The 22265-nt window shown below is 47.3% G+C and overlaps 1 protein-coding gene across 1 annotated transcript in view; it reads left to right on the forward strand.

The window, feature by feature from the left end:
• Nucleotides 1-21645, forward strand: part of LOC142767196 (uncharacterized) — a 48133-nt gene extending 26488 nt beyond the window's left edge. Inside the window, exons 10-12 of the mRNA XM_075868423.1 lie at nt 1145-1318; nt 14449-14574; nt 21439-21645. Coding sequence (XP_075724538.1) covers nt 1145-1318; nt 14449-14574; nt 21439-21645 — 507 coding nt within the window. The remainder of the gene's footprint in view (nt 1-1144; nt 1319-14448; nt 14575-21438) is intronic.
• Nucleotides 21646-22265: the final 620 nt, after the last annotated feature.

Consider the following 22265-nt stretch of genomic DNA (forward strand, 5'->3'; position numbering starts at 1 on the left):
CGCGAGAAAATTGGTGAATTGTATTCTGGAAGCGCTGCGTTAGAGAGTCTCGAACCGTGCACCAAAGGCAAACGAGTGCATCTAGGCATGTTAGACACGAGCGCTATCTGGCAACTGTCTTCGAATACAAAGGCAGGCGTGCGCGCCAATGGAGAAAGGTGCGCACCTGTCTGGGAGGCATAGGTGTGCAACGCAAAGCAACCGGCAGATGCAACCACCATGCCATCTTGGCAAAACGTTGGAAACACTTGCCTTTTTCAGGGTCGTGTTGGACTGTCAGCGCAGCGTGATAAACGCTACAGTGCGTAGAATTACTTATGTGTACCTTCTCTGGTAACAGCTACACATATAAAATAATGACCTGTTATTATGGTGCCTCAGATATGCGCAATAATTTCTTTTTATTTACAATCGCACAAGTACGAATGCTGAAACTTGAGCATTATCGGTGGGCGCTGCGGATGTGGTTGGCCGTTTGGGGTATCACTTTCCGTTTCTAAAATTGTTACAATGAGCAAACGGACAAATGTACAGATATACAGAAGAAAATTTTTGTGTCGAAGTACCCAAAAAAGACGATCATCTTTAATACAAGTTTATTCCACACAATTGTTTATTTTTGATATAATATTACTCGATGATCCGTTGAGGGGACAAGTACGTAATGCAACACCTCAATATTTTTTAAAAATCAAGAGCCAGTTTTTGCCACCCGTTCGTTCGCTCTTACAATAGAAGTTGCCAGCAACAAAGCACAGGTCACATTTTTGCAGTGTAGTTGGTACAATTCAATCTTTTTTTGCACTTTGATGAGCATAAGTGAAGTATCTAAGCATTATGCTAGCTTATGGTGGTACTGGTTTTGTCGGCCACCTTGTAATATGCCCTAGTGGAGGACTCCGGAAATTTCGGCCACCTGAAGTTTTTTTATTGTGCACCGAAATCTTAGTGCACGGCCCTAAAGCATTTTCGCGTCAATGGAAATTGCAGCCGCCGCCGCAAGGATTCGATCCCGTGACCTGAGTGCGGGTCAGCAGCCGAGTACCTTAGCCACTAGACCACAGTGGTAGAGCTGTTCTAGTTTGATACTCTCATAATTCAATTTAGAAAGAAGAAATGACCACTCACGTAATACACTGCTCAGAGCACTGCAGCGGAAACCATAAAGAGGCTCGTTGAACGAGGCGTGGACACGCAGTGGGCCCTCTCTGTCACCATGAAAGGCCGATGGAACACACTGAAACCCGGACAACCAGCAGCGTTTCTGTCCGAGTGTGTGTACGATCCATCTGCGGAATCATTTGGAAGCTACTCAGAAGTGAGTTTTTCAGTTATCCTGCTAATGTGTAGTGTGTTTTTTACAGCATACAAAAATCAGTGTGTGATAAAGAGACAGGCTGAAATCGATCTTTCAACTTCGATGTGGTAGTTGTGCTACTATAGCATGCTACCTGAATTCAAGCGCGTGAATGATTCTGCTATTAGCATTATCAGAACCTGCTTGGCTCGTCCTGATATGGGTACTGCAGGAGCTTGTTTTAGTGCAAAAGTGTTTCATGCCAGCGTCCACCAAGACTTGAGCAACGTATTTGCGTCACGGAAGTGACGTCAATAATTACGCGCGACCAGAATGCAAAGAAAAAATGTACCACCAACGAGAGTCGAACCCACGACCTTTAGGTCCTCGACAACAGATGCCGCGTCCACTAACCATGCTGTGCAGGCGTCACAAAAACACCTTTTTTTATCTCACAGTGTTCTCTCGCAAGGCTCTTGACGAAGTGATGTAATAAATCATGACCAAGACACCCACTATTAGCTATTTCAATGCATCGTTTCTATGTGCCCATCAGATTCGGCGCGTTTTCTGCTAGAATGTAAATTCTGTGAACACCTCAACGCCCCTCTAGGGGGTGGCCATAATTAAAGCACCGACTTTGCTCATAATATTCGTCGATATTAAAAACAGCCCTGCGGCTCTCGCGTACTTCGCCTGGCTGTAACTCCGTGTTCCACACTTACGCTCAGGTATAGAGAACTATGCTCTCACTTCATGAAAAATTGCGGCTGGCCAGCAGATAAGGCACAAAGTGTCTTGCATTGCCTCTAGCAGGACAGTGGCGTTCTCTCTTCTAACACTCCGTGAGTAGGCGACCGTAGCCCAGGCTCAGCGTTCATTCAGTGACGCTCTCCGGCTGCCAAACCGCTTTGTCCGATTCAGCATGCTCTTACCGCCAACTATTAAACGCACTACAAGAATCTATTACCAAAACAGTTTGTTTCTTATTTATTCATGGACGTTGGGCTTTGTAATACAGATGTATCACCAAGCATCATGGTGCGTACATTCAAACGCCAAAAAAACACTGCCAGAGCTCCCTGATATCACTTACCAGTAAACATTTACCATCTTATACAAGAACACATTTCACTTACGTGTTACACATATTCTTATAGGCACCGCGCATTCCACTTATCCAGGTTAGGTAGCCTTCATGTGCGCGTCTCTCTGTGTGTTAGGGTAATGTCAGCCTTTGACGCGCCACTTGTCGACACCCGCTAAAACACAATGTTGTCAGTCTTGGCTTCCATGGCAACAAGCGCCATGTTGGTTCTTGCGGCCAGGCTTTCCTTATCCGCCGCACTGCACCAGCTGCATGTTGGGGCGGGTGTGCAAAGCTTCGGTATGAGCTTCGTTTGACTACGCCGTAGACGTTGCTTGCGCTACGACTTCATCCTTGTGGTGGTGGTGGCAGAAACAGTTTATTATAGAAAATGTACCAGATAGTTGTGACATATTGCGTGATTCAGTGGCAGGACCCTATTCCGGGATGCCAATGGAGTTGGCCGCTGCTCGAGCGCGCCACACCGAGGAGCGTTGAGCATCCAAGGTCGAACAGCCGAGCAGGTACTCGTCCCAAGCATTTCTAGTTGGGATAGAGAAAGGGGGTGAAAAAGGAAGGGGGTTAGTAGGGCACGAAGCGACGACAAGGTAGGTGTCGGCCAAGACCTCGCAGGTCGAGCAGGTGTCACTGATTCCAGGCAAAAAATGCCTGCGAACACCGGAGTGAGATAGGTGTTTGCTGGAGGCGGCGTTGTGTTCGCTCGTCCGCTTTCTTCAGACCCTTTGCGGCATCCACGTTCAGGCGGCGGGAAGCCAAGTAATAGGCAATAATTTCGCGAAAGCACGTCAGACTCGTATTGCCAGATTCCGACTCGGGACAAGGAGGGGCAACGGCCCGTATCAAAAAAGTGCGGGCAGCGGCGTTCAGCACCTCGCTGCCGGGAGGCCCGAGTGGCCTGGAGTCCATACTGTACGAGTGGGGTGAGGGTGAAAGCACCAAGAGGCTGCCCGAAGTAAGTGAGCTGCCATTGAGTAGGGCGATGAAACTCTGCAGGTATTTGGAACAGGCTGAGCGGGAGTCCGTCAGGATGATGCGTGAGGTGGCATGCGAGGCGGCCAAAGCTACGGCAACCTCCCCAGCTTGCGTGACAGTGTTGGCTTTAAAGGAGATGCCATCAACGAGTTTTCACTCTGTGATCACGGCGGCCGTAAAGTGACCTTAGAGGGAGTGGCCCGCGACGTTATTGCAAAAAACGCCAGGGCGGCCGGAGTGTCGCGCCTGAAGAACCGCGGAGTGTGCTAGTCTGCGGCCGAGATGTAGCTCGGGGTTCATTTGCGAGGTAGTGGTTCCACCCATAGTTCTTGCCGCCATAGTTCCGGTATGGGCATAGGAGTGTCTTGATCTCCAGGGCCATGAATCGGCTGTTGGAGGTGGCAATAAGAAGGTCGAGTGCACGTTTGTATACTGAACGAAGGAGGACGTCCAGCTGGTGGTCGTGGTGATGACGCAGGTGAAGGTAAGGTGAGGCGTACAGGAAGCGACTGGTCACAAACGCATGGACCTACCACATAGACTGGGTCCCACGGAGGCCGCCGCACTTGGTAGATATCCGTCGTATCATATGGCTCACCTGGTCACTGGTGCGTCGGAGGCTTGCTATTGTGTTCTTGGGATCTAAAGATGAAGTGATGTGGAGCCCAAGAACTCGAATTTCCCGGACTCATAAAACGGGACCAGACGAAAGCAAAACCTGGGGTGGAGTTGTGTCGGATGCCGAGAGAATAGCAGATTTAGCTGGAGAGCACTTCAGGCCACACGAAGCAGCTTAGGCGTTCACCAGAAGGGCAGCTTTTTGTAGGCGCTCTTCGATTTGGGCTGGGGAGTGGGTGTTAGTTCAAATTGTAATATCGCCCATGATTGAAACTTTTGTTGAAGTGCACTATAAAACAGACGGACAGAAGAGGCTGACAAGGGCAGCGCTCGCTCTCACAAGCGAAGGTTTATATAGTCAGGAAAGTTCTTTAAAGCGGATACATGGTCTTTCGCACATGTGCATCAGAACAGGGTGCAACAGAAAACACCCGTGTAAGGATTACAAATATTGTCTGTAGTATATAGGATTTATCATATTGTAACGATGTTGAAGGACTCGGGGTGTAATAAAACGTATCTATTAAAGGGCGAACCTGTGCCCACAACTCAAAGGGGCTATGGTCGTAGAACGTTACAGCAGACCACCAAAGATGTCTTCTTCTTCTACTTCTTCAGGAGGAGTCCCAAGCGCGTGGCGCACATCAGCCGGGGCCAGCTGGGTTATCGTGCTATCATCATGGTCTCTGCGCAATACTAGACCGCGCGCATGTATGTCCCTGTGCGCGCGGTGATGGGCGCGTTATTTGAATTCAGGCCATTAGTCGCGGCATAATCCCCCTCCTCATACGCATCGTCCCGATGCGTCAGGCAATGAATAGATTCGTGGTAGGCGTCACTGGTTTTCCGATGATCTTTCATAATAAGGCTTCATCCGGACTACATGTACAACCTCTGTAGGGTTGCGGCATTTTTAGTTTCCGTGTATAGCGGATCTGACTTGGTACGTTACATCGCTTACACGATGGAGTACTTCGTAAGGCACGAAGCAACGGCTAAGAAGTTTTTCAGAAAGTCCACGGCGACGCACTGGGGTCCATATCCATACTTTGTCACCTGGTTGAAAATGCGCTTTAGTACGATATTTTACAAGTACCAGGTGTCGAGGTGCGCGTACTATTTGTTATGCAGCATAACAGTAGCTTGGCTAACATAGTCATGTCCCCTCTCTCGGATGTGGTTAGATTCCACTATCTCACGTGTTAGCTGATCCTTGTATCGAAATATTAATTCTGGTTCTTTAAACCAAGGGGAACATCCGCAGTTTTTACAGTGATCTGAAAGATGACTGTCGCCTGATGCCCTAACAGACGCGAGATGTTCTCTAAGGTAGTCGTTCACGCATGTTCCTGACTGTCCTATGTAGACTTTTGCACAAGAAAAAGGTGTCATGTACACTACTCCCTTTACGCGCTTCACGAACAAGTTTCTGTGTTTACGGCTCAAGCTTTCGAACTTATGGGCTTATTACCGCATGGAAACATGCTTGTTAGTTTGGTTTTTGCAGAAAACTTCACGTCTATGCTGTATATATTTCCAACGTGCTTTAAGTTGTGTGCCAACTTGTGCACGTATGGGATGACAGCAATTTTCCCTCGCGTCTTTGTCTCCGAACTTGATCTTTGTTTTTCGCCCTGTATTTCTCCGGCTAGGACCATGCCTACTGAAAACATCAACTGTTTGGGGTAACGTGCTTTCTGGGATTTTTCCACCTGACTCCCGAAACTTTCACTGAATAGATGCCCACATGATTTCTCCAAAGCTGACATAATACAAGACTTAACTCACCCCCTCTTTGCCAACTTGGAGTATTCTGGCGCGTAATCTAGCACTTGGCACTTCTTGGTTGATAACACAAGCAAATGTGTTCCCTACCAAGTTCTCATTTCAAATCCAAGAATTGCAACTCGTTATTTTTAGGCTGCTTGGTAGTGAACTCAAGGCCCACGCTACTTTCCTTAAACACCTTTAGGACGTTAGAAGCTTCGCCCTCAAAATGTGTATAAAACCTTTGTGTGTGTAGACATTTTTAACGATGCTTGAGCTGCTACAGAGATTTTGTTTTGTTGCGCTACTTGACCATTCTGAAATTTTTTGTGTTTACCTGCAAGCTAGGCAATCTCGCATTCTCTGTGGCACACACCTGCTCTAGAACAGATATGTGCCACTAGTGGCTTTATACATCAACGGAGGATAGACAGACTCACACCCTGAGGTGCTTCGCCCCTGAAATGTATATAAAACCTATGTGTGTGTTGAGAATGCTTCAAGTGCTACACAAGTTTTGTTTAGTTGCGCTACTTGACCCATTCTGAAACTTTTTTGTGTTTCCACTGTGACACATACCCACTCTAGAACGGGTATGTGCCACTGGTTCCTACACACACTAATGGAGGATGGACAGACACACACCCTAAGGAGCTTCGCCCCTTAAAGTAGACCGAAAATCACACGCCGAGCACTCGACTTTCGTTAACAAGATTTTACTTCCTACGTAGAAAACTTACATGAACACCCCAAATATTGGCGTGATCGATGTAATAGTGAAACTATCCGAAACTATGAAACTATGCGAACGAGAATCGCTGTGTGCCTGCGTGACGCACTTGTTTAGCTTTCACAGCAGAGGAGCCACAATATGAGGATGATATGGAGCTACACATATAGTTACACGAGGAGAATATTTCTAGTGCGGCAGGGTTGTATAGGACTCGCTTCGCTGAAATTATCTAGTCGGTGTCGGTGGCGAAAGCGTCACTGGCGGAGACAATGATTGTGAGACAAAAAGTAGCGTCGGCCATCAGCGAAAACTTGAAGTATATTCAAATAAGAATATCAGCCAGAGAATGCCCGCCCTATGCCTTTCTTGCGGCATAGTTTAGGTGTCCAGCGAGAAGTGAAGGCAGGCTAGCTATAAATTGTTTTCACAAGACGACGTCGCAGAAAGGTCATTGACGCCTGGTAGCTCACCATGGCAGCAACCATGAATTTTTATCTGGTTGGACTCTGTAAGTGGAGGGGAGCACACATAGCCATTTGATCCCTGCATTCTCTCGTGCTCCCCCTCGCCTTTTTCTATTCGCCAGCCACACGAAGGTGTAAATCAAAGCAACGCGAGGGGGAACCGGTACCAATCTGGTGTCGTAGTTTCTTGCTGCGTTGTGTTCGAGCAAGAGTTTACAGAGTGTCTAAACAGCTTCTACTCCAAGATGGCGTCCACAGTGTCGTCAATGAAAACTATGTAATAGAAAAGTAATACCAACATAGCCTGATTACGCTCTCACGTTCTACACCTGTTGCCTCCGCCTTTGTCAGGTACGAGATCGCGATATGGTCGTATCATCTCGTGGAGGCGTTGCGTTGTAAGACGCGTGGCCCTCTCGTCTCTCCCGAGAGACCAGGCCATGTGCATCGTTCTATACAAGCACATAGTGAGTGCATGACTCGTCACCCGTAGGTAAGCTTATACATAATTGTGCGTGCATCGTCCTACACACGTATCACTAACACTGTTGTAAAGGAAAACTACCGAACGCCGTTTCTGGTTTTCAACTTCTTCTTCTTTCTTGGAGTACTAGTCTGCACACGTTTATTCCTTTTCTTCTCCAACATACTCCCGCACACCAGTAGCGTCGCTCAATTCCAGTCTGTACAATTTCTGTACTGGTTTTCTGAAAATATTCCCGTCTTGAGCTTTCACTCGACAAGATCGTATTATTCAATCTTGTCCAGGGTAAACGTCTGTGATACGCCCAAGGGGCCAAACTCCTCTGGAAATACCAGACTCTTCGATTATCACCACGTCATTTTTTCGGAGGCTGTTGCTGGGATGAGCTTGGTATAGGTGAAGTGCCCGTAGTTCTAATAAATACTCTTTTTTCCATCGCATCCACATATGATCCATCATCGTCTGTCGGTATCTCAACTTTTTGCCGATGTCTCTTCGACCAGCTTGAGCACTGAAGGCATCGTAGTCATTGTTGCTCTAATCCGGAAGCGCTAACAATGAACGTCCAACAAGAAAATGCGCTGGACATATCGGAGAGGGCTCTTTGGCGTCCGTATTCGTGTTGGTCAGCGGTCTTGAATTAACAACCGCTTTTACCTCTAGTAGCATCGTTTCAGCTTGTTCGCTGCTGAGCTTGCGTTTTCCCATCACATTGCGCAACGATGACTTGACAGTCCGAACAAGCCTCTACCACCAACCACCCCACCAAGGTGCACCTGGCACGATAAACTTCCACTCTATGCGGTAGTTCAGCAGAAAAGATGCGAATGGAGAACTCTTCATGACACTCCAGATGTTCCTGAGGTCCCGTGACGCTCTCTTGAAGGCGAGAGCGTTATCCGAGTACATTGTTGTGGGTACTCTTCTGCGAGCAAGAAACCTCCGGAACGCTAGCAAGAAGGCGTTGGTTGAGATCGCACTCGTCAGTTCAAGGTGTACTGCTCTAGTCGTCGCACAGGTGAACAGCAGGATATAAGCTTTTGATGTGTCACCATGTAGCTCACGTTGATTTATATATAGTGGACCTGCAAAGTCCAATCCTACTACATCAAATGGCCGTGACGATAGAAGACGGTCTTCAGGCATCGGCGCATATTGCACGTTCTCAAGTTTCACATTGTACCTTTGGCAGAGAAAGCATTCGTTGATGATTCACTTGACTTCTTGTCGAGCGCGGATGATCCAATACTGCTGTCGTATTTGCATCATAGTGTTTGCCACAACACCATGAAAAGCTCTGCAGTGAGCCTCAATCACTACCAGAGACGTGAAAGGATGTGACTGTGGCAGTATGACTGGATGTTTTTTGTCATTTGGGGCATCCATTCTCTCGAGTCGTCCGCCAAGCCGAAGCTGTCTGTTTTGGTCCAAGAAAGGGTGAAGATCAATCAGCCTAGACTGTTTGGGGAGTGGGTGTCCAAGCTGCATTTGTTCGACGTCGTTCGCGAATACTTCCAGCTGAACATATCGGACCCAAAATATTTCACACTTCCTTAGCTCCCGGGCCGAAATCGCTTCGCTGAGTGAAGTTTGAAGTCCACAGCATCGATCCACAAAGCGAAAGACCTAGGCGGTAACGCGCAACAGCTTCTGCACTTCGCTGTGCTTCCTTATATTGATCACCGGGTGTAAGTTCCTGGATGACGCTTGAAGAGAAGCCTGTTTCGTCTCAATCTCTGCCTCTTCGTTTATCGGTTTGTACTGGTTACGTTCTGAAGGCCAGCTTGATTGTGGCTGGGACAACCATTCAGGTCCATGCCACCAATAGTGACATGCACGTAGAGTCCTTATCGGTATGCCTCTAGTCAGTACATCCGCCGGGTTGTCTTCGCCAGGGCAGTAGCGCCATAACGCTTTTTCAGTAATTTGCGTTAGTTCAAACACTCTGTGCCTTACTAATTGACTCAACTTGCTATAGTTTCCGCGGATCCAGCTCAGTGTGATCATGGAGTCAGTCCACATGACGCAATTGGAATGCTTGAAATCCCATGAGGAGCAAATGTATTTTAGCAATCTGGCTCCCACAACCGCGGCCATAAGCTGGAGCTTTGGAAGCGTTAATGTCTTAATAGGTGTCACTCTTGACTTCGCTACTATGAGAGAGGTAGCGGATTTTCCACCTTCATCAAATGCTCTCAAGTAGGCACATGCTCTATAAGCCTTCAGGCCGGCGTCGACGAATATATGCAGTTCAGCCTCTTTAAGTGCTCCATTCAGTCCGTCTCTCACGCAACGCGGAATCCTTATGTGGCCGAGCTCTATTACATCGGCACACCAGGCTGCCCACTGCGTCTTGATCTCCGCGGGCAATTCTTTATCCCAGGAATGGCCTAAAACCCAAAGGCGTTGAAACAAAAGCTTCGCAGTGATGGTGAATGGCGATAGAATGCCAAGCGGGTCATAAATTCGAGAAGCAACCTTCAGCAGGGTACGTTTCGTGTCGAGCTGGCCAGCCACTAAATACTGGGCCACAGACTTGGAAGAAAATTTGAAGTAATCATTTCCTATATCCCATTGCATTCCCAAGACCGCAGCTGCTTCTCCGGATGCTCCTTCTACTTGCTCCTCCTGGTTGTCAAAATGTTCTGCAGCTGATGGTGATTGCTCTTCCACTTTTTGAGCCTCACGCCAGCATCTTTCATAATTGATTTCGACTGCTCATAGATGCGCTGACCTTCATGGAATGTCTCCGCACTCACCAATAAATCGTCGACATAAAATGCCTTCTTTAATGTAGAAGCGAGCTTTTTGTCTTCACATGCGTTATCTAAGTGGTAGTGAATAGTTGCCATGAGCAAGAAAGGGCTTGACGTTGATCCAAACGGTACCCGTGTCATGCGCCATTCGACGAGCTTACGGTGTTGGCTTACGGAAATAGAGTCAAAGCAGAAAAACCGGAAGGCATCTCGGTCAGTCTCCTGTATCTCAATTTGTAAGAATGCCTTTTCGATGTCGGAATTGATGGCGACAGGGTACCACCGAAAGCGAAGAAGGACTTGCAGCAATTCTGTATTGAGATTCACTCCTTTATCTAAGCAGTCGTTAAGGGATGGTACACCTTGGGTGTGTGACGATGCGTCGAACACTACACGCAGTTTGGTAGTTAACGATTCCTCTCTTATTACTTCCCGATGTGGCATATAATATATGGTGTGATCTCGATCCCGAGGAGTATCCTTAGGCACCACTTCCGCGTGACCCATCTCCACATATTGCCGGATTACTCTGTCGTATCGCTGCAAGATTCCTTCCATCGTTGATACCCTCCATATTAATCTTTGTAGACGTGATAGCGCGATTTTCCGGTTGTTCCCTAGGAGCGGTTTCCTATCTTCCTTCAAAGGCAACGCCACTGTGTATCTGTCGCTTTTCTTGCTAATGGTTTCTTGTAATCGTGCAACGGACTCATGGGAGGAAGGTGCCGTACAATCTGCGATGCCCATTGCTTCTAGTTGCCAAAAAGATTGCAAGATTTGTGAGGTTGATTCGTCACCTACAATGGCTTGTACTTTCAAAATGCAGACCATTAGGCTAGAGCTGCAGTCAAGAAAGGCTTTTTGGTGACTGGGTTCTTGTAGCGTCCATCCGAAAGCTGTATCTGTTGCTAACAGTCCTGGAACTTCTGCACTTTGACAACGCGTCCCGACATGATTTGCCAGAGGTTGTCAGCACCAATCAACAAGCTGAGTCTACTTTCCGTTTCCGCATCAAACGTCTTTTCGTCCGCAATGACCTTGCCTTCAAGACGCAGGTTCTGAACGAAATGGCTGTCAGCTTTTGGGGAAGCAATATCGTGGCAGATAACTGGAACAACGATTGCGCGCACCGTGCAGGTGTCAGAACCGTGTTGGCTACGTTGAGAAACTTCCACCACTTGAAGTCTTTCCACAGTACTTGGTGATGAACAGCCAAACGTATTCAGCGCAATTTGAGTTTCTCCCAGCACCTGTAGGTGTAATGTCTTGGCGAGATCTTCAGTGACGAAGGATCGCTGGCTCCCTCCGTCAAGAATCCCTCGGACATACCTTGTTTTGCCGTTTTTGAAAACAAAGGCGCGAAACTTTTGTAGATATACTTTACTGTGATTTGTTGTGCCCCCGCTCAGTGAATCCTCCTCACACAGCATAACTGATTGTGACGACACCATTCCTACTGTGCTGCCGGTGGAGTCAACTGAACGAGAAGGTGTCGCTGTTTGGTTCGATGTATAGTGCGGGTCGCACATACTTGATGCGTGCCTCTCGTGGCAACTCGAGCAGGTGAAATTGACGCGGCAAGAACGTGCCTGATGTCCTCGGGACGTGCATCAATAGCAGAGGTTTTGTTTCGCAAGCATTCCTTTCTTCGAATCGATGGCAAGGTTCGCGTCACAAGCGTGGGTGCCATGTTTCTTCGACTTGCAGAAAAAACACTCACCCCGGCTGTTCGATGTGCTGTGTAGTACGGAAGCCGTGCTGGTGCTGCCGCTTCGAGTCCTCTGTGCACGGTCATCCAGCAGTCGGTCATTGAAGGGCTTGCACTGCGCCCGACTTTCTAGCTCTATACGTGTATAGGTGAGCAGCTCCTTTAACTCCGCCTCAGATGTAGCAGCTGCCACGCTTGGCTCAAAGACATTGGCAGCAGACCCGTTTTCTCAAAGTGCCTGACTGCGCTTTGCACGTGTGTAGGCCAAAATATGTCGTACGGCAGGGCTTCCTGTAAAATGTCAATCAGCATAGCGGAAAAGCTAAGCGTAGGAACATTTAGCGCAGTTAGACAACGGATACTCAGCTGCACAGCATCGTAAAGTCGCCTAAGGCCACGGACGTCGCTTCCCGACTTGATGAGAGGTAGATTGCGAAGCGCTGGTGGGTGGTGTTGCTCGATCCGTTTTCGATCTCCGAAGCGTTCCTTCAATAACTTGATGGCGTCTGCATAACAGGCTTCGGAAGTCGGAAAACCACAAATCGCAGCTGTCGCTTCACCCACAAGATAATGACATAGATAGAAGAACTTCGTCGTTGTTGACAAAGCGTTGTTCAGGTGGACAGTTTGCTCAAACTGCTCCCAGAAAGCCGACCATTCATGTATATCACCTCTAAATGTTGGCATGCCAAGGTTCGGCAGCCTTGGGCCAATTGCGGTTGGCACGTCAGATGGTGATGTGTTTGCGTTCTGAGGAGCAGCCACTGCTGTACTGTCTCCATGTCGCAAACTATCTTGCAGCGAATTTCAGCGAGCATGCTTATAGCTTCGTCGTTATACTCTGCTGCCATGATATACTCAGCTTCGAGCTCCTCGTCCGCTACGTGCTCCTCGAGCGCATCATTGATCTTCGAGAGGTCGTTGTTGCTCGCTGACAAACGGTCATAAATACCTGTGAGATTGGGCTTGTCCGCGGTAGGGTCACTTAGCAGTGACCTTGCTTCTTGCAGGAGCTTGGTGTTCTGGGCTCGTCGAGTGGAGCGCTTGGTCTTGAGGCGATTCATCGGATCCGGTGTTGGAGTCTAGTCCGGTCTACACCGATTAGGAACGATTCGTTGCAGTCCTCGCCACCCGCAAAACGATGCGGTCGAGTAAAAGGTCCCCTCCAGTCGTGCGATGTAGAAGACGTGTCCGCACGAGGGGTTTTGGCACCACGATGTAAAGTAAAACTACCGATCGGCGAAGAAACCAGACCGAACGGCGTTTCTCGTTTTCAACTTCCTCTTCTTTCTTGCAGTACTAGTCTGCACACGTTTATTCCTTTTCTTTCCAACAACTGTGGCGAAAACAATGCCACGTGCGTAGACGTTCCCTCATTCCGACGGGCTGGTGACAAGATTGTGGTGGATTGAGTTTGCTGGGTGTACTGGTAATGACTTTGGATTCAGTGACTTAAAATACCAGTGCAGTTTGTGTACGTGCGTGTGTGCATTGAGTAAACTCCGAGCGAAGAAGCACAGAGAGAACAGATGCAGGGCACTGTCTATCATTGAGTGCCTCAGTGGTGCACCATCCTACTGTGTATACTAGCTCCTGCTTTAGATACACAATATGCGGTTGACAGGAATGTGCTGGGTTAAAGATGCAAATTTAGGTATGTGTGTGTTTGTCTGCGTGCGTGTGTGTGAGTGCGGATATCACCATAGCATTTAGCTCTTTAAGGTGAATTATAAGCGTCCCCCAATATTTTTCTTCATCACAACGGGCGACAACAGTTTGCGAACCACCATTCACAATATAGAGCTGAATATTCCCAATGGGTCAGTGGGCAGACCGCATACTATATCTAGGTTTATTCTGAAACACGCTAAGAACGTTCGGTGTGCAGTTCGATCGAATACGGTCAAAGGTTGCTTTGAAACTCTGTTCTCTCATGCTTGGTGACTTCCTTCGTGCCTTCGCCGTAAATATATATGTGCACAGGTTTCACCGGCTTCATAAGCATAAAGTGTGACAATGGAATTAATGATTTGGGTTCCTTTTGAATTTTTGAACAAATATATTATATCCTAATAGTCGAACAGTGAGACATACCATCATTGACAGATTGCACATTTTCACTGTTGCTGTCCTTAGCATGCCTAGATTTGTATTTACGTGAAGGTATTACGTATAGAGGAGCTTTTATTCCGTGAGTATTTGTGTGAATTACGCATTAGGTTTACGTGTTAAGACTCACGTCCGATGAGCAGTTGTATCTTTTCTGTAATTTCATAACTGCCACTTTGTATAAATAATTAGGATTGTGGAGGCTCCCTCACACAATGCCAAACAGGCGCGCCAGGTATGTCAAATAAATGAATAGAAACGTCAATAGTTCCTCTACAATGCTGTATGCATTTTCTCTTCCGAAACTAAACAAAAAGATGATGCGTTACTTAGTCGTATAACTTGATTCACTCCCTCTCGTATAACAGTATCTCCATGGGCACACATCTAATTCACTCCGTACTCGTTCTCTTATACTACTTCTTGCATTAGGTCTGCAATGATCCCAGCTTCAGGAATGGCACCACATACAAAACGGGAGCATATGGCCCACTGTACTACAACCAATCGGATGGCCGGACGTTCACCTTCGAGAACGTAACCACTCTCGTCGACAAGGTAGGGTAACATTGGTGCCACTGCAACTTTACGGTGAGCGTGGTTGAATGTTACTTGATAACTTTGCAAAAAATTGGCAGATCCCACGTACAGTGGGAATGGATGGTATGCGAAGCACGAATGAGAAATGTTGATATGCCACTTTAAAATCAGAACAACGGGACGAAGTGGAGGTAAATGATGCCGTACATGACTTCCGTGTCTTGGTTATTATGCTTTGATGTGTCGTTTACTTTCGTCATCTAGTCACGTCATGTGATACCAAATTTAGCATATGTGGAGCTAGCGAAACGGCCGCGAGCACGCTATGAGTGTGGTTTGTTGTCATGTTCTTACATGACATGCGTGTCAGGATTATCATGTTTGCACCAGTCATATATATATTTCGTCATCCATTGACGTCACGTAACACCAAATTCGGTATTTGTGGAGCTAGGAACGGCCGCGAGTGCATCATGAAGGGTTCAATCGTCACCCCCGGAAGCTTTTCAGGCATGCGCGTCACGTGACGTGACGTCGACGACGTCACATCGCGCCGGCCGGCCGGCCGCCCTTCGCTGGGTGGCTGCGCCAGCCGCGAGCGCTTGCCGCGAGCGCCGTTCACGCCTACCGACTCGGGCGAGGTGCCTTGACACCATGTCCGCACGATTTATCAAGGTATCGATTGATTGTATGGTTTAACGCGCCGACGCAACGCAGGCGATGAAGCGCGCCGTAGGGGAGGGCTCAGGATCAAGTTTGACTACCTGGGAATCTTTATTGTGCGCCGAAATCTCGTACACACGGGCGTTTTTGCTTTTCGTCTCCATCAGAAATGCGGCCGCCGCAGCCGGGTATCGAAACCGCGCCCTAGTGCTCAGCAGCGCTACGCCTTAGCCACTGAGCCACCGCGGTTGGGGAACTTATCAAGGTATCAAGAAATAATGAATATCGTGAATGGAATAATGCATATTTATTTATCACAGCCAGACGCCGTCTGTACAAATATCACAGTGCGCATTGTTCTCGGTCCAGGCAGACGACAGGCAACACAAGGTGTTGCCCTTAATGCTGAAAATATGCCAAAAGTACAAAACACAATATCTTGCCACATAAACCTCAAAACAAAACAGATTGTAACAGCAAAAACATCCCCGAGCTTTGGAACAGAAAAAGCACACTTTCATTTAAATTGTACGTTAGAGGAAAACATACCATTCGTTTATCATAGTAGCAGTAGCAACACAAGGTATCAGGTTCAAACACTTGCCAAAAAATACAATACATAAGAACACTGGTGACTAAATTGTGGTCCACAGCATGATAAATGACAGAAAGAAAAGTAATTGTACTGCCACAGGTAGGTGCATGTCCTAGGGAAAAAATCAAACAAAAATCTAAGAAAAAACAAATCACAGTGCACAACATGTCTGTACACAGAGTGCACAAGGAAAGTGTACACAGCTTAGGTACCAAAACGGACTGTACAACTGCTACAGTAGGCACCGAGGCAGTTCGAGTTAAAAAAAAAGAAAAAAGTACAGCACTTTTAAAAGCTAACAACTTGTAAAGACATACAAAACTGGAAACAAGGCTCATTTTACATAAGGCAGAAGTATACCAAGAAAATCAAGTCATGACATGCAATCAAATACACTCTGTGCAGTTTCACAAGAATAAATGTGAAGAGAAAGACGCGACGCTTGGAAAATTACTTTCCAAGAAAAATTCGGGCCTTTCTGTTTTTCGCCTTCTGATCTTTTTCAATGCGTAAAAGATCGTTCCTTTGCTTGCACAAGTTGTTGAGCATTATATTTGCTGCACAGTTTGCAACCAATTTGATGAGGAGCTCGTAGGTGTGCCCGTTTTCACACGTATCTATGTCCTCAAGCCTTGGCAGAGAGTCCAGTGTAAGTTGCCGAACGACATTCTTTTGGTTCGGCCCATGGAGAAACTGGGTAGAGGTACTTTCCGTCATGAGCTTTCTAACTACAACCTCTGTGTACATAACTACTGTGATTACAAGAGCAGAAGGAAATTTGAGGCCACCCCGATCCAGTTGTGCGATTAAAGAATGGGTGTCCTCTCCTGTTTCGGCCGTATTTCGGGTAACGACCAATTGCCTCTGGCAGCTTTCACACTTGAGAACTTTCATTGCAGCGTGTGCACAATACCCACCAACATAACCAATCACCGGCATTTGTGCTCTGAGCTCATCAAGGTCAGCATCGCTAACATGAACACTAAAAGAAGTGCCCGCATCCCTGACACTGTCCGTCTCTTCGATGCCTCTGAGATCATCGTTGCTCATCCTTGGAAGGGCATTTTGAAGGCGAATCCTTCCCTCGGTTTCGCAAAGCTGGCGAACAGATATGTGATACTGCCCACCAGCCATCTGCCTGTACTGTCCAAAGCGACTCTCGAGGGTATCCGTCTGGACTTTCCCTAGCAGAATATACTTAAAGTGAAGCTCACTAACGCAGTACTTCACCAATGCCAAAAGGGATTGAGCAGAGAGCCTCAAGGCACTCAATGTCTCTTGGGTAAGTACTCCGGTGTCGTGCCTATAAAATTCCCACACATCGAGCCATGTGATAAAAGCGCTTAGAAAGCTTGCCTTTGGGTCATCTGTGTGGTTTGACATGGGCTCTTCGTAAACATTACGGTGATGGAAGCCCTTACTAGGTGTCTTTACATTGACAATGCTCCACCAACGAAGAATTATTTTGATGAACTCGGCGGTTGCTGTAGCATGTTGAAAATCAGTATGACCCTTGCGAGCGGCCAGGGCTTCGGCTACGTGTGGATTAAAAATCTGCAGTACGAGTTTGACGTCCTGTCGTTCAAAGCTGCTTGGATTTAGAGCTTTTGACGTCAAGCCATACCCAGACTTCAGAAGCAGGGGTGACTCCTCTTTATGCAAATCTCTCAAATGCTTAAATGAAGCAGTCATCTTGCATTCGGGATGAACTTCATTGTTCGAAAGCTCGAAGCGTGGGTAGAAAAAGCAAGTTCCAGCATTTTTCTGGTTGAGCCAGTTATTTCTTATGCATTTAAATAGATGCACAGCATCCACCACGTAAAATAACGGCCGATCTGGGTCTGCCGGATGCGGGTAAACAGGGCTAAGCTTTGGTTCTGGCAGAAACATCTTCATTGCCTTCCTGTTCAGCCAGTTATTGTCACAGACAACGGCTATGACCCTGTATCCAATTTCTTCTAAGCCCAAGATCACCTTCTTCAGCATGCAATGAAGATCTTCACCCTGTAAGGCTTTTACCGGAAGAATGTGCGCCACCTCCTTGAATGCGCTCAGCAAACTTTGTATCATAAACACGTGCACCGATGTGGCCGCTTCGTTGGAGTTAACTGCTGCACCACATATGTTCCCACCTTTGTAATCTAAACAAGGTTTGATATAAATCTCGTCAAGCATCAGCGTCACAGTGTGTTCATGTGCCTGCAGATGTTTGAATCTCTGAGACACATACTGAAGGAAAGTGTCGTCAGAAGAATCAACTTGTGGGCACATTTGAATAGACAAGCACACTTTTCTAATAGTGCTTGGGTGGGGCAAAGTTAGTGCACCTGTGCTTCTCAGGAACTTGTAGGCATGTGGTGATATTGTACGCAAGATGCATGCAAAGACCATCACCTGTGCGCTATACTGAATGCTTGCAGAAAGGAGTAGTAGCTGCTGATTCATAAAGTTCACCGTCTCTTTCTTGCCTTCATCAATGCTGGCTTCCAATTTGTCCAGAAGGGAATGTATTGCTTGAGCCAGGTGGCGATAAGTGCAGCGCTCCTCAGACAGCATCGACAGGTTGTTCAAAATTTCCAACAAGGAACTTACTTTTTGAACTGAGTCTGGTACAACAGCGCTACCAAGGTTCTTGATTGGTGAACCTTGATAGCAGGCAAAGACTTCAAGGTTTGCAAACACGGTCAATGACGCATTCAAACAAGGTTCACGATAGTCGATAATGTTCAAAAACATGGAGCACTCTTCTTTATGAATCACAGTCCACTTCGGAGACACTGACACCCCTTGCAGGCGAGCCCTTAGTTCTTCGAGGGACGAAAACCGGTCTCGTTCTTGCTCCGCTTCATATGACGCCAGCGACTCTTCTACAGCACGGGCGAGTTGGGAGGCTTCTTGTCGGCTCCTCTTGGCGTCAGGGGTTTCTCTCGTGCTCTTGTCTCGTACTGAAAGGTAGGACGGACAGCCGGGAAATACCGTTGGGACAGATCCAGGACGCAACCGTGGTACTGGGAGTGCAACTTCAATAACTCTCCCAGTCCTTGGATCCGTGTACGATGTCGTCTTCTCGATGCATGAAGCGTCGAAATGATCCGCACACACCTGCACAAACGTTTCAAGAACGTCTGAGACGCCACTTCTCAAAAAAAAAATGCGCTCCCGTTTGCATGACCGTGTTTACAGTCCGTGTAGCTAAAACAAAGTCTACCTACGTTTCGCAAGCATCTAAATAAAAGCGCTGCGCTAAGCGGTACAAGCAACATGAAAGGAAACACGGGAGCGTGATGTCACCGCACTCCACGAAGCGCTTCCACCGAGAGCTTGCAAGAATGGACGACACCACGGCACTGTTAGTGAACAAAGCGCAGCTGATCATCCTTGCTGCGAACGCTGCTGGCGTCAGCGCTTCGCGAGGCCCGGCGGCCACACGCTCAAGTATTTCCCATCATAGGTGATTTCTACCCGAACAAGCAACGACAAGCTAAGAACAGGAGCATCTCAAATTCTTACCTTAGTGCACGAAGTCGGCACGAAGTCCTTCCTAGGAATGGCACGTAGCCATTGTTTGAGAGCGTCGGCGTCTTTAGGGAAGGAAAACACTTGTATCTTCTTTCCTGTTTTGTAGTTGCCGGTGCATCCGGGTACACAACACTTATTCGGCATTGTCGCATCACTCCAGCATCACGCACGGAAACGAAATTGCCGCAAAACAACAACGGAAAGCAACAAACGCGAAACACCGTCAACACCACGCCGCCGAACCGTCACCACCGCCGCCCGCGCTGCGCTCGCTGCCGCTGCGGCTTCCCCGAGAGTCGGCCGGCCGGAAATGACGTCAGATTGCTGGGCGCAGGCCTGAAAAGATTTTCCGGGGGTGACGGTTCAATATACTGCAATATAGCGTTGACGCGCGCGCACGCTGGGCACAGCGACGCTATGTAAGCAAAACGCGAGCACTCTATTGTCTCACGCCAGGCGCGACCAGCGTCCGTCGGCGCGGCCCGACGGCAACCAGTGCGAAATGCGGCAGGCTGCATTTCGCACCGATGCGTCACCTAGACAACAATGTGTCTCTCTCTTTTCGTGACCAAGGGACGCCGAACGCGCTGAAACGCGCTCGTGTCAAAGCAACGCAGCACGGCGCGAGCCTGCGAGTATATGGCAGAACCAGCGCCTGGCGTGGCAACGCCGGCTTGACGGTGCGAAATGAACGCTGATGAGCACGAGCACCGCGTCAGGTTGAACTGTATTGGTGCCTTGACTGTAGCATGTAGTCATGTTCTCACATGACACGCAACTCATTATTGTCATGTTTGCAGCAGTCACATACCTTCGTCCTCCATTGGCACCAAGTAATACCAAATTTGGCATATGTGAAGCTAGCGGAACGGCTGCGAGCGCATCATGAGTGTGGCATGTAGTCATGTTGTTGCATGACACTCATGTCATGGTTATCATGTTCGGATGTGTCATTTACCTCTGTCATCCGTTCGCGTCACGTAATACCGAGTTTGGTACATGTGAAGCTAGGGAAACGGCCGCTAGCACCTCATGAGCGTAGCATGTAGTCATGTTGTTACATGACACGCATCTCATGTTTATCATGGTTGTCCAGTATCATACCTACCTCATCCATTCACGTCCCGTGATACCTAATTTGGTAAGTGGAGCTAGTGAAACAGCCACCAGCACATCATGAGGGTGGCATGTAGTCATGTTGTTACATGACACGCATTTAACGTTTATCATGTTTGCATCATTCACATACCTTCGTCATCCATCCACGTACCGTAATACCAAAATCGGTATATGTGACGCTAGCGAAACGGCCCAAGCACATCATTAACATGGCTTGTAGTCATGTTGTTACATGACGAGCATGTCATGATTTTCATGTTAGGGTCTGTCGCTTGGGTTCACCATGTAATCATGTCATACCATACCAGTTTTACAACATGCCGTGTGAACGAAACCACAGCAAGAGCTCCAGGACCATGAAATGTAAATCATGAGATTCATGGGATACATGTCATGATTTTCATGTTTCGACTAGTGAAGTATGTTTTTCATACAGCCATGTTACGCCATACCAAGTTAGGTATCGATATCATTAGCGAAACGGCCAGGAGAGCTAAAAGTGGTTGGCGGATAGATAGATAGATAGATAGATAGATAGATAGATAGATAGATAGATAGATAGATAGATAGATAGATAGATAGATAGATAGATAGATAGGCTCAGAGTCGTCGAAGTTCGCTAAGAAATGCTTCGCATTTAAAACCTTCAAGCAACGACCTGAGTGGAGCTTCACGGAGACAACACCCTACTGCGTAGTGTACCGTACCCATCTTGTCAAAGAAACTCGCGGGCGTAACTTTTGACCATAAAGGGACATATAAAGAGAACTATTGACTTGGTTTAGACTGATGAACTGCACTCTGCGAACTCTAATGCCATAAGTTTCACTATGATAACTTTGCTAATAGCGGAAAAAAAATAACCTTGTAGTTCGTTTTTCAGATTTACTATTCGAATTTACCTCGGAAATTAGAATAGTATGATCTCCTTCCTCAAACACTGTTAGTTTCTAAATCATTTTCACTTTTTGTGATTCCTTCTACAGCTGTGCAGGGTGGGGTTGCAATACTGGCCCTACTCTTTTGGCATCGCAGTGTACGACGTGGACTACGAGGACATCAGTAAAGCCTGCCCCTCAAGTTTCAAGGAAACATTTGAGAGGGTTTTACATACCAGACTCTTGGTCGACTACTTCAAGCACTCATTTTACGGGCAATACACGTTGAACGCATGCTTAGAAAATAATGGTTAAATAAATAAATAAAGAATTGGCCCATATCTGCATGCTTCACTGCAAATGTCGTCGAAAGAGGATAGCCTTGCGTCTGGAGAGAGTGAAAAAATGTTTATTTGATGTTCTGTGCTAGAAAATTGGTGAATTGTATTTTGGAGGCACTGCTTTAGTGTGTTTCGATCTGAAAATTGTATTGGCGTTACTTCAAGACTGCAGTGCTGAGGCGACATATCAACATCTTACACGTCAACTATGGCTTGCTGAGCAGTGCAAGGCTATGTCTGAAGGAGGGACAAGACGCGTTGGATGCCTTTGTCACCCTCTGCGGGTTCTGCCTAACTTGATGGATGTGTAAGAAAAGATATAAGTAATATAATCAAATACATCCGATGAACGGAACTGTGTAGTAATGCTGGCTCGCATTGTTATCATGGAGGCGAAATGGTGAAGGCCCGTGTTCTGTGCAATTTCAGTGCAGATTAACAACCATGGTCTCCATTTTCCGAGCTCTCCACGACTGCGTCTCTCTTCATCATATAGAAGTTCCAGGTTGTAAGCCCAAGATACCAATGCTATAATAAAGAGAGGACAAGATCGATGCTACGGGTTCAATTGAATGATCACGCTGAGAGGAACAT

Source organism: Rhipicephalus microplus, chromosome 7 (assembly GCF_043290135.1).
Source record: "Rhipicephalus microplus isolate Deutch F79 chromosome 7, USDA_Rmic, whole genome shotgun sequence".
NCBI classification, from domain to species: domain Eukaryota; kingdom Metazoa; phylum Arthropoda; class Arachnida; order Ixodida; family Ixodidae; genus Rhipicephalus; species Rhipicephalus microplus.